Genomic DNA, 13,477 nt, shown 5'->3' on the forward strand with positions numbered 1-13,477 from the left:
CTGCAATGAAGAGTAGCCCCTGCTCGCCGCAACTAGAGAAGGCCCGTGCACAGCAAAGAGGACCCAACACAGCCAAAAATAAATAATATAAATAAAAATAAATTTAAAAAAAATTTACTTAAGCAAGAAGCTATCTACAAGGCTGCAATCGTACCTATTATCAAAAGAACTTCATTAGCCCTGCAATTACTAACTACTAAAACTCAGAAAAAGGAGTCTCCACTTCATTTCATTATACAAAAGACAGTTAATTTTCTTCTAATCACCAGACTACTTATCAGTCACATTTATAATATATTATAGGAATGTACCTTTATGTTCTACAAAAACTCCATAAACTTACTGAAATGTTTGCTTTCATTTTCACACTGATCATCACTGAAATTAACAAGAAATTTAAAATATCCATGGAGCATAATGACAAACAGAAGCTAAATTTTGCTCTGGAATTACTCTCATCATGTGGGTGGCAATTTCAACAAGTGATTACAATGAGCAGATATGGATTTTTTGGTTTTTTTTTTTAAGGCCGCACCGAGCGGCATGCGGAATCTTAGCTCCCCGACCAGGGGTCAAACCTATGCCCCCTGCAGTGGAAGCACAGGGTCTTAACCACTGGACTGCCAGGGAAGTCCCAGCTATGGCTCTTATACACAGTTCACTGCAAGTCAGAAATATGTAGGGTGAGTCAGGCAAGCTGAAATATACATTTCATACGTTTTTCACAAAACAAAAAAAAATAAACATGTAGAGAGAGTAAACATCACATGGTTTTACTTACTTTTTCGCACAGTCTTTGTTTGATTGGACACCATATTGACAGCTTCAGATGGCAGACCAACATACACCCCTCCATAGTTTCTTGATGAAAAGAAGCAGAGATAGAAAAATCAGACCCAACTACATGGTTACTAAACATTTGCAGAAAATGATGAGAGCATGGGGCCCTTCAAACAATTATAGAATTATTAAAATAACTCATGACTTTCCAAAGTAGAATTCAGAATATTATTGCCCTTGGAGAGATCATTGTTTTTCTATGTTAAAAAAAAGAAGCTATATATAAAAAAAAGAAAGCTGTGTAGTAGAATTTTTAGATATTTTACTTGCAATGAGAAAGAAGAGAAGTTAGGATTTTTACAATTTAGTAGAGTAATAAATATCAGTAGCGTGACATGTTACAGTTAATCAGTCAACATTTATCAAGAATTCAGTGGTCAATGTGGTACGAGGTGCTACGGGCACACAAAAACACTTTCCCTGTAGGTAGGTATAAAGTGAGGAGGAAGAGAGAGAGAGAAGGAGTAATGAGAGTGGAGTTCTGCTAATCAGAGGATGGAAGGACGGAGAAGGCGGAAGGAAGGAAGAGATATCATCCAATTTTAGAGAATAGCACATCCAAAGGCCACAAGATGGAAACTAGCACAAGCCGTGTACACAGGACAAACCAAGCTTGTTTGGAAGAAGCAAAGATTATGGTCCCTGGGCAAGATATTTATCACACTGCATGCTCCTACCTGTATTCTCTGTGCCAAAAGTTTTCCTGGTGGAATCTGTATTACTGGCAATGTGCTACAGTGGTCGATTAAATGCATGAGTTAAATTAATTCATGTTAAATTAAATCCATGAGGTGGGACCAAAATTATTCAAATTAAAGGCAGCTTCAACACCAAACATACCTCCTCTTGTCATCTTCTGTTATTGATTCTTCTGTTCTAAAAGGTCAAAAACGTTTGCTATGAGCTGTTTGGTTACACAGTCAGAGACTTCATTTTTGGCTCTGAGAAAAGAGGGACTGACGAGTTAAAGCCAATTTTGTTTATTTCAAGTTCTTCCATCAAGTATTTCTGTAACACAGGAGTCTCTCTTCACCTCAATCATTTATACACTAAGAAATTGGCAGTTTTCTACTTACCAAAAAGCGCAAATCCATCAAATGCCAATAAGTCCAATTGCTGAACAAGATCAAACACTGAGGTAACCATAATGGAAAAGAATATAAAGAAAAGAATGTCCATATGTGTATAACTGAGTCACTTTGCTGTACAGCAGAGATAGGCACAAGACTGTAAATCAACTATACGTCAATTAAAAAATTTTAATTAAAAAAACAGAAAACACTAATTCGAGGGACAAAAAACAAAAACAAAAAACCTGAGGGCAGCCAATACTGGAAAGAGCACATAAATTGGGTGTCAGGAAGCCTGGGTTCTTGTCTGGCTGTGCCACCCGCTCCCTGTGTGACAGGCTGTGGGCAAGTTGCCAGCCTGTATCTCATCTGTAAAATAACAGGGTCGACCAGATGACGCCCAAGGTCCCTTCTAGTCCTAACACACTATGAGTTTGTGTCTCTTATGCCAGTTCAGCAGCACAATTCTAGGTATGAAAGATTTCCTTAGTGCAAAAAGAGTTAAAGTCAATTTAACTTTCTTTTATCTAAAAAAAACAGCCATTTTATACATGATCTACTGCAAAGAGGGAAATGTTCAAAGGAAATTTCTAGAGGGAATCACTACTTTAAAATGCACGGTATCTCTCCTTGAATAAGAGGAATCCATATTCTACTAGAATTCCTTGGCGTATTTTTAGATCAGGAAGTTTACCTTGAAGTACTAGCTAGCATACATTAGTTATTTTTCTGAAAGAAAAAGAAAAAAAAAAAACAAGGTTCAAATGTATCTCGCTGAACTCAACTTGTAATTATAAGGGGCTTCAGTTAAGAAGAAAGCAGACTGAAAACATCTAAACATCTAAACAGCTTCACTGAATCTTTTAATTGCTGGGATTGTCATATCATGGTTTCACACATTTAAAAGCTGTGAATGTATATATGTACATGAGGTTTTGCTTCATTGCAACAGCCCGTAAATCAGAAGTCTATAGAGAAAGGAAGTGGAGATTTGGAAATTATCTGTTAAACACTGGCCATGCACACAGAAAATACTCCAATAGAGGGCAAAAGCCACCCTGCAATCTAATTTGTCCAAATTGAGCCCATAACCCACTTTTAATTATCAACTTCATTTATCTCTTGCTAAAGTTGGATCGTTTTTTAATTCAAAGGTGTCAAAGTCATACTGTATTAGAACTGGTGCTATGCTTATTGAAGTGGTATAACACTTTCAGGTGCTGTTTAGCAGTTTTAATTAAAATGGATTTATAACCCGTTAGTACAGATACTAGGAAAAATGATGGTGACAAACTCGTTCAAGATTATCAGAACTGTTTACTCTGGTTCTGAATGGCCAACATTATAATGAAATTGTTTGTGAAGCTGAAACTGGCAGATTTGGACATATACAATGTCTCGTTTTTTCTCACAGACATTCTTTTCATATCCAATGACATAGCTGTATATTTTAAATCTTTCCCCTTTTGCCTAATCCACCTTAAGGATTTATTCAGTGTTTTAAAATATATTTAACTTCCCCTAATGTAAAAAAATAGTGAATTATTTTTAATCTATTATCTCTCATAAATTATTCAATGCCCTAAAACCCAACTGTTTTAGGTTTTGAGTAATGGCCTGGCCGTCCGAACACCTGGGCTGTCCCACCTGTGCACCACTTTAAATCACTGTACTTGTTTCCCCTCACAGAACATATTTTGAAAGATTTTGTTATCAACTGGCCTTACTATCTCACTTGCTGATAATTTTCTTAGACACACAAGTGCCAAAGGGAGCCTCTGATGTGCATGGGATGGTTCCCACAGGGTGTTTGTGTAATTCGAATCCAAGGCAAATAAATCTTGTATTTTGCTAATGTAGAGCCTGGGCAGCCTCGTTGTAGGCACATGCGGATTTCCGTTCAGTTTCTAAACATAGCCTGTGGTCCTTCTTCGACGCTGCCAATCCAGAGCGTCGGGCTAGGAATTGCGCTCGGGCCAGATCACCCCCCACCATGGAGCCCTTGGATGAGCCACTGTTTTTCATGAGGGACTTGATAATTTTTCTTTTCTGGTCACGACAGCTTTAGTGGAAGGGCAGTGGTTATTGTGCAGCCTGCAGCTGTGATTGCTGATGGATCACAAGACTTGTTCCTAAAGCAGGGAAGGAAGTGGGGAGGAAGCGCAGGACAGAAAGCCACACGGACTCGCCTTGGCGAGAACAGCAGTCGCTGACGGAGTCTGGAGGGCCCTCGATCACGGACATCATGGCCCTATTTTCTGTTGGTACTAAAGACAAAGAATGAGATGACTTCACCCTGGAGTCTTCCCTTAGAAAACAGAGACTGAAGATTGAATTAGTCCATGCTGGAAACGACAAAGTGAAAAAGAGGTCGATTCACATTAGATGAGCTGGAAAAGGCCAGACCTCACTGCTCGGAGTTAATTGGTCCAAATATCTCCACAAACTCAGCCTACCCGTACACTTGCTCCTTTAGACAAGAAGCAAGTGGACATACCTCAACCAGGAGAAATCTCCTAGTGTAGCAACCCACTTCTAAATAATAGTTCTGAAGCACAGTGCAGGAGTCAATGCCCAGGTGCCTACAGGCAGAGGCACTGAAAAGGGGAAGTGTGAATGAAGGGATTCAGGGACGAGAACACCCCTGAATCTACCATAAATAGGGAAGAAACCTTGAGAATAAGGCTTCTACCAAGGGAACCAAAACACGGGGTTATAGGAGGCAAGGGACCAGATACCATCAATCAAATCACCTAAAAACAAAAAGTGAAAGGTAACTTTCACCAGTTTCCCTCCCCGCTCCCCCCGCTCCGGTCCCAATTTCACCACCATGGAGGCTGATGTCAATAAGGGGAAGGAAAGCCAGCACAGATTACCAAGGGGTCGACAACTGGAAACAACTACGTGGCCTAGCAACACAAAATCTGCTCTGGCCAGGGAAACTGTGCTGGACTCACCCTCCCCACGTTCTGCAACGCAGGGGCGAGGACTCTGAGAAACATCCTCCTTTGCCACCCGGCTCCCTGTTAGGTTCTACCAAATGGGATGCTCAAGAGACATAAAATGCAAAAAGAGGGGAAAGGGCTGCTCCTTCTAGCTCTGCGTGCTGCTCCAGCCTACAGCACCCCAGCAGCTGGCTCCAGTTTCCAGAACTGGCCCTGTTAACACTCCTTTTCGGGTCACTACAGCTCAAGTGGGTGGGCAGTGGCTACTATGTGGCCTCCAACTGTGGTTACTGCTGGATTACAACATTCAGCTGAGATTACACCAGCCTGGCAGTGCCCTCTCTCCAGAAGTCAGTGTCCCAGCCCCAGAGAACCGCTCCTCTTCCAGGTCCTAGATTCCAATAACCCCAACTTCCTTCCTTTGTCACTCCTGCCCTAGGAACAGTAGCCACTTCCTATTATAACTCTCCCTACGACCTCAGCCTTCCCTTCTTACATCCTCAATCCTCCATGACCTGTTTGACCAATTCCTAATAGTAATTTCTCTCTGCTAAAATATTTAGTGTGGTTTCCTTTACCCTGACTGGACACGAACTGACACATTACTTGGTAGCAAGAGTAGGGTTTATCTCCCAGCCCTGCATTGAACGTGTCTCACTAAAGCATTTAAAGTACCTGTTATTTCCTGTTTATCAGGCCCAATTACTATGTCATCAGTGTATTGGACCAGTATGACGTGCTGTGGGACATCAGTAACATCAAGATACTGCCGAACAGAGGATGAACGGCAACACTGTGATGGTATACTGTTGGCCTTGCCAGGTAAAAGCAAACTGCTTCTGTTATCCTCGCAAACCAGTTCAGAGGTATTCGCCAAAGGTTGCAAAACAGGAGCTAGGGGCTACGTTGAGTGTTTTCAATAAAGATACCACACCTTGAACAGCAGCTGAAATTGGAATCACCATTTCATCAAGTTTACAAGAATCCAAAGTCACTCTCTAAAATAAATCTGCCTTCCACATGGGCCAAAGAGGCAAGTTAAAAGGAGACATGAGAAGCATCTTCATTTTTTCAAGTCTTTGGTGACGGCACCAATTTCTGCAACTCCACCAGGAATGCAGTATTCCTTTTTGTATATTATTCTGGTATAGAAGGGAAATTCCATAGGCTTCTACTTGACCCTTCCTACCAAGATAGCCCTTCCTTCACAGGTCAGAGAGCCAATGTGGGGATTCTTCCAGTTGCCAAATACATCTACTCTGATTATGAACTCACAAACTGAGGAAATAACCAGAGTATGGGATCTGCAGACTACTGGACTCACTGCAATTTTTAGGTTAGCCAAAATTCCATTTTTTACCTGACCACTATAAGCCCACACATGGACTGATCGCCCATAATGGCATTTGGGGGTCCTCAGGTGTTAACAGCAACTCAGAGCCAGTGCCTAGAAATCGCTAAAAGGTCCAGGCACTTCCTTTTGTTCTGCACACAGTTGCTCTAGTAAATGAACACAAATCCTTTGGGGAAGATGTGAAAAAATATCTACCGTACATACATGTGGCCGTGTTTAAAATTCCCTCAAGGGAATGTGGCCTTAATTACTCTGAGTCTGACTTGGGTTTGGAAACTGGGTTAAGAGGCTATGCCTTTCCATTGTGATGACTCAGCTTAGCTTTCTGGCTCACAGACCAGAAGTCTTCCTCTTATAAAATATACAGAGGGAGAAAATGAACCCTTAGGTGGCCATCTTTCTCATCTATCCCTAGGGAGATTGTGATCAACTAGCTCTCATTAAAATTCCTTCCAGGATGAAACATTCTGCCTCTTCATCCCTGCTGTCTGTTATGGCAAGTGTGCCCACCTTGTCTTAGGTGATTCAGTTCTTGGCCTCTGCTTCTCTGGGATCCTGTCACACCCAAGGAAACAAAGAACCCATCTCAAGGGCAGCATCTCCCAACTGTCATAGCCACGTTATAGAGGACAGTCATCTTGGATACTCCCTTCACTATGTGTCTCTCAATTTGCTCAGTCTCCTAGGGAAGGGGGTCTCCTCTGCAGTGGGAAGCAGCTCACACTTGAGAAATTCACACCAGCTTTCCTATCTCTTCAAGCCTTTGGATTCCTTCCTCTCCATCACACCAGAGAAGTTCTGACATACTCCTCCCCTGGTGAGAGCATAAGCTCCTTCAGTTTAGTTTCATCAACCAAGTTGACTAAACTGTTAAGAGTCCTAGCCATGCACCTAAATTAAATCTGGAATCTCTGTTAAATACAACAATATCAATAAATTCAGTCTCAGCATACACTGCTTCTCCTTGGTCTCACACCCTTAGAAGCCATTTCCATACATATTCCTGAGGATTTTGGTAGAAGAAAATGCACAAGCCTGCAATTACTTTGCAGTATAAGCTCTTCTTCCCAGGTCAGACATTGTGCTTGTCCCGTGGGAGCATCCTGAGATCTGATTCTATTTGTGGGTCCCGTAGCAATAAGGGGTGGTTGCAGTAGGTCCTGAGGGGGACAAGCACCCCCTAACAAGGCAATCACCCAGGCGAGGGGACCCAATTCCATGCCTCTTACCCAGCTGGTCTACCCCATTCTCAAAGGCCCTGCCAGGAAAACAGGAAGTTTCTGGCTGGCAAAGATGGGGAGAGAAAGTCAGCTCTTCATCATTAGCTTCACCTCAATTTTAATTTAGCCCAGTCTAGTGCTCTTGAGAGAGGAAATGGGAAATAGATGAGGCTACAACAGTTGTCTCTAATCTAACCAGGGACTAAATGGCCACAGACTACCCCCTGCAATGTGTAACTGAATCTAAAACAGCTAACAGAGAAAGCCCGGCCACTTAACACAGTCTTAATGCCTTAATATCATGGCAAGAGAAGGTCACGGCCCCCCTCGATTTCTGGCGTCCCCAACTAAGTGAAGAGGAAGGCAGGGTGGAGTGTAAAGAGGCGGGTAGGCTGGCTTTTTTTATTCAGTGGTGTAAGCAACCACCCATTTGAATAATTTTGAGGGTCTGGAAAGGCTAAGATTTAAATATAGTTTAATTTTACCTGTTGGCTAAAGTTACAAATTCAAGTTCTCTATTATCCATCACATGTGCCTCAGTGTCAATGAAGGGAGAGGCACGTGAAAGAGGAGGCCGGGCCCCAGGGGAGGGGCTGGAACTAAGAGCTGGGGTTCGGGTATAAACAGGGTCCATTTCACAGCTGTGCCCAGGACACATTTTAGAAGGAAGACTTACTTCTTGGGTCCAAAGAGTAAAGGAGCGAAGAGGTACTGAAAGACCTCGATTAAGTTTAGCAAGTAGTGCCTCCATTTTTTTTTTTTGGCGGTTCGCGGGCCTCTCACCGCTGTGGCCTCTCCCGTTGCGGAGCACAGGCTCCGGACGCGCAGGCTCAGCGGCCATGGCTCACGGGCCCAGCCGCTCCGCGGCACGTGGGATCTTCCCGGACCGGGTCACGAACCCGTGTCCCCTGCATCGGCAGGCGGACTCTCAACCACTGCGCCACCAGGAAAGCCTAGTTCTTCCATTTTTAAATCCCCATGAGCCACTACTCTACAGAGTAAACTTGTGTAATAAACCTGTTTTTTTCCAGAGGGAGCATGACCAAAAGCCTCTTGGTAAATTGCTTTCTCCGGTCTCAAGACAGTGTCTTATTTCTGGGCATATACAGCATCTGAAAATTTGGAAAGTGATGTCACATTTAGAAAGAAAATGTAATAGTGTGATATTGTTTAATCAAAAGGTCACATCACATCTTTTGAAAAAAACCTTTTAAACCACAAGAACATTTCCTAAGAACTATGGAGCATATGTTAACAATTTGGGACCAGGTTTAAAAAATACACTGGGCATTTAATTACCATCGGGTCTCTCTTTGTTAACAAAGATTTAGCTTCTTTTATCCAAGGACAGGTGTTGGAGGAGAAACAATGTGTCCAAGTTAAAGCCATCCACTGAGTCTCATGATAATCTCCTAGAGTGAGATCACATGCTCCCAGTGTCTGACTCAGATTTTCCGCCACTGCATTCATAAAAACGTTTGCAGAGCAAAGTGTGATTGAGGGTAGACCACCAGTCCGTCATTTCCTCCCACTTTGGGGATTGCTGAAAAGCTAAATCCTCAGTTGATAGTTTAAAAATGACACATCTTGTTATAAAACAGAAACTAACACACCATTGTAAAGCTATTATACTCCAATAAAGATGTTAAAAAAAAAAGGACACACCTTTGCAGAGCAATATAGTTCTTAGTGATCGCTATCTTACCAAAGTTGCCCCTATTTGGGGCGATGTCAGAAAAAGAAAAAAAAAAGCAACCGTTGGTTTCAAAACTGCTTTCTTATATCTCAGAGTTTCCACCAAATACTTCTAGCCTACTTCCTTTGAAGCCAGCGTGGCACTCTCCTCACACTTCTCAGATTGAGTATCTATACTGATCCAGGTTCTCTAGGTCACTGCACACCCATCTGCTTCCTACTAGCTTTGCAGACCTTCTCCTAAATGAACCAGAGACACTGAATTTCTCTCTAACCATAAAGCTCTGACTTCTTTTAAGTCAAGGCTCCAGAAGGTGAGACACTTCCAAACCAGCTCCATGTCTGTGGTTGCTCTTTGGGGCTGGCTGGCTTTCCTCTGCCTGTCCTTTCTTCATTAATGTATTTCGTGCATATACCTATTTAAAGCTAACTCTCCACACAAAACACATAAACCTTTCAATCCATTTATACCGCTCTGGTTACCATCCTATCAATAACGATCACTTCAATGAAGCGAGACCTTACTCAGAGTTACTACAGTAAATATAAACCACTACTTTTTTTCTTCTTCAGTAGCACATGGTAATCAAAATATTTTCGTCACAATATTTGCTTAGTTTCTGGGTTGTATAAAATAGCTGTCCCAAGTGACCTACAAAAAGGGTTTCAAAGGCAAAATAATGGAACCACGGCATGGACACGTCATGTGCATTCTCTAGAACAAACACAGATGATAAACATCAGGCAGCCGCTAGCCACTCCAATTAATAGCTCCTCACGCACGGTGACTACAGGTGCCTGAAAATTCAGAACGTTCTCACTGCCCTAGACTTCCAGAACGACATAGTTCTGTGGCAAAGAAAGGATTTATTTTTCACTTATTCATCAACAAAAATGTTCTAAATACAGAGCTATTCTTATTAGCGATGATCTAAAAAGCAGAAAAACAGGCTGCAGCCTTTTCTTTTTCCATATTTGCAGTGTCACTACAGAGGCCAAACTTATTTTGATTTGTAAACGGTACAATTTCAACACGGAAGCCTCAGGAGATCATGCGTGTAGCTCCAATGATCTATTTTTAGTTAGCATTCATGATCATCTTTTGGAATAAGCTTATTAACTGACAATGTTTACTTCCATTTGACACTACGATCCTCTAGATAAAGTGGAATCATTTAATTTTCTCTATAATATGTTTTTATGATGACCCCTCCTTTTCACGGAGGTTCCAATCGATTCTACCGAGCATTTAATTACATAAGATATTGGACAGAATTAACACTTTATCATTGACTGTTAGGGCCTATATGTAATCTCATTCATGTCTTCGCAATTTCAAAACTTCTTAGGACAGTTAGCTTTAAGTCCCTCTCCTTGGATGGGTCCCTTTCTTTCTTCCAGAATGTACTACCGGAGAACATGAGTGACATTTGCTCTTTGTATGGGGTAATGGATCAAGAATTAAATTGCAATTTCCCTACCCCTCTTCTGTTCTCCTTCTAAGAAGCACACAGTGCTGGATTATTTCAACATTGGCTGTAGAAGTATCCTTTGCTACAAAGCAGGCAGGAGTGTTCTCTCCCCTTTAAGAAACCTTGCTTTTCCCAGATGTATCACTTTTCTCAAAACCTTGGGAATAAGCAGCTTGTTTTCCCTCGTCCCAGGGTCTCCAAACAGGAGACAGAGCCAGAATGCTCCCAACCTCCCCAAAGCACTCCTTTAGATGGGGCCAATTTCATTTCCACTCAAAAACTCTCCTCGCTGGCATCAGCCCTGCCATAACAGCCCCGGACGCACTAAACATCTTGGCCCTGACTCAAAGGTTTTCTTCCTAACCGTCATTACCTTGGACAATTTTAAATCCCATGAAAACCACCTAAACGACCTCTTGCTTCACATTTTGCTGACTTCCTCTATCCCAGCAACTTTTACTGCTGCTCTAAGAACTTAATCCCAGGAGTGCTCCATGGAGCTTAGTTCCTGCAATTATTTCACCTCTGATATTTTAGAGTAGACAATCCCACTCCTTAGGGGAAAAAAAAAATCCTTCTTTCTCCCCTCCCCACAATTCCCAAGAAGCCTCCAGCCCCAGCTCTCCCCATTCATCAGCCCCTTAGGGCTTCCCCTCCGCCTCTCTCTAGCATGTGCCTTGCAGTCAAGCATTTCAACCATACTTGCCGGTCACCACCAACCCCTCTCTATCCCTGAATGAACCCACTCAATTGCTTCTCTGCCTTTTATTCCACTGGGTCCCACCAAGGAAAATCTGACCATGTATTGATGAGCAACCAATGGGAATGTGAGATTTCTAACCACAGCAAGGCCCTCAATGCACTGGGTCTTCTGCCATCAGGGATTCATGACAGAGGCACTGCCAAATCTTTTCAACAACCCTTAAACCACCTAATAATTCTAGCTACCATTTACGGGCGGGGGGCGGGGGGACAGGATGGGGGAGCAGGATAGCAACACATAATACCAAGTATTATCCTAGGAGCTGAATATACTGTACTAATAACCATCATAACCATTAAGCAGTTACTTAACCTCTCTGTGTCCCATCTCCTCATTTGTAAAATGAAAGAGCACTACTGTCTTCATCAGCCTGTTGGGGTACTGAATGAGATAATGTACTTAAAGTGCTGGAAATCACTCTATGGTATGCAATTCTCAATAAAGATGAGCTATTAAAATTGAGAATGATGAGGATAATGATGCAGACGGTTACCCTGAACAGTTATTATTATCCCAATTTTACGGATAAGAAGATTAAAGACTCAATATCACACAGCTAGTAAAGGATGGAGAGCAGTTTAAACAGAGGTCTGTCTGCTTCCAAAATGCATGCTTTTTCAATGCTACTTCCACCCCAGAAGACGGGTAGAATTTTTCAATGCTACCTCACTTCAGAGGACAGCCTTGCCTGCCATGTCACAGAGGAGAAACAAGGCTATCAGATACCCTCAGGCTTGTAATTAGGAGAGGGCTCAGCTGACACGGGTGTATATGACACGAGAAATTTATAAAGAATTCCAAGGAAACTCAAGATCAGAGATACATAATTCCATGTTTTAAAAAAGACAGAGCTGGGCTTCCCTGGTGGCGCAGTGGTTGAGAGTCCGCCTGCCGATGTAGGGGACACGGGTTCGTGCCCCAGTCTGGGAAGATCCCACATGCCGCGGGGCGGCTGGGCCCGTGAGCCATGGCCGCTGAGCCTGCGCGTCCGGAGCCTGTGCTCCGCAGCGGGAGAGGCCACAACAGTGAGAGGCCCGCGTACCGCAAAAAAAAAAAAAAAAAAAAAAAAAGAGCTTCAGCATGTTTTTGTTGTTGTTGTTGTTTTAAAGATTTTTTTTTGTGATGTGGACCATTTTTAAAGTCTTTATTTAATTTGTTACCATATTGCTTCTGCTTTATATTTTGGGTTTTTTTGGCCTCGGGGCATGCGGGATCTCAGCTTCCCTGACCAGGGATTGAACCCGCATCCCCTGCCTTGGAAGGCAAAGTCTCAACCACTGGACTGCCAGGGAAGTCCCTTCAGCGTGTTTTATGATAACTCATTCCAAGATATTTTTCTCTATAGCTGTCACCTTCCATAACAATAAAATTACTTTACCCAGAAAAAAATCTTAATGAAATATCACTTTACAAGTTTTAAGTGAAAGAAATATTTGAATAACCTTGTTTAAATTGAGTGGCCATGAGCTTTTATGTTCAACAGCAGACATTAAATTTGAGTCAACTTGCTATTCAACATATATTTGGAAAATTCATATATATAGAATATATGTATTCTTAAAAATCAAGAGTTTTTTTTGAAATAACATGGAAGGTGACCTACATGGAGAAGCTGCTTCTCTTCTGCCTGCCCAGTTATAATTCTCTCCCATTCTGGTAACAGCATCACCACTGTCCCACTGTTTAGCCATATGGTTAGGTGAGGTTAATGACACCAATTGGCTGCAGCAGCCGGCACGTGACCCAGGCCTGGCCAATGAGAGCCCACGTTCCCCTGGCCCACTGACTGGTTCAGGGAGAGGCACCTGACCCCACGTCCTAGCCAGGGAAAGCCTAGCCCTAGGACTTTTGATCAAACTACGGAGAAAGAGAAGCTCTTTTTCTACAGGAATTATTAAGCTGATGAGATAGAAACTGGCCCTCTCCATCACCACTGGGGGAAAGCTGCCTTAGCATGGAGCCAAAAACAGGAAAGTAGAGATGAGAGTTTCTTCCTGTCATTCAATCACCTGGATCCAGCTGTGACTAAGGCCTAACCCTTGGAAGTTTTCCGTTACACATGCCAATAAATTCCTTTATGTTTGTTTGTTTAGGCCAGTTTAAGCTGGGCTTCTGCCA

At 42.5% G+C, this 13,477-nt stretch overlaps 1 protein-coding gene across 2 annotated transcripts in view; it reads right to left on the minus strand.

The window, feature by feature from the left end:
* C11H12orf75 (chromosome 11 C12orf75 homolog) overlaps positions 1-13,477 on the minus strand; it is a 37,701-nt gene that overhangs the window by 4,395 nt on the left and 19,829 nt on the right. For both annotated transcript variants that reach the window (XM_060164714.1, XM_060164715.1), the window contains exons 3-4: positions 1,681-1,716; positions 782-861 (exon numbers count right to left, since the gene is read on the minus strand). In XM_060164714.1, coding sequence (XP_060020697.1) covers positions 782-861; positions 1,681-1,716 — 116 coding nt within the window. The remainder of the gene's footprint in view (positions 1-781; positions 862-1,680; positions 1,717-13,477) is intronic.

This window comes from Lagenorhynchus albirostris, chromosome 11 (genome assembly GCF_949774975.1).
Source record: "Lagenorhynchus albirostris chromosome 11, mLagAlb1.1, whole genome shotgun sequence".
In the NCBI taxonomy this organism is placed as follows: domain Eukaryota; kingdom Metazoa; phylum Chordata; class Mammalia; order Artiodactyla; family Delphinidae; genus Lagenorhynchus; species Lagenorhynchus albirostris.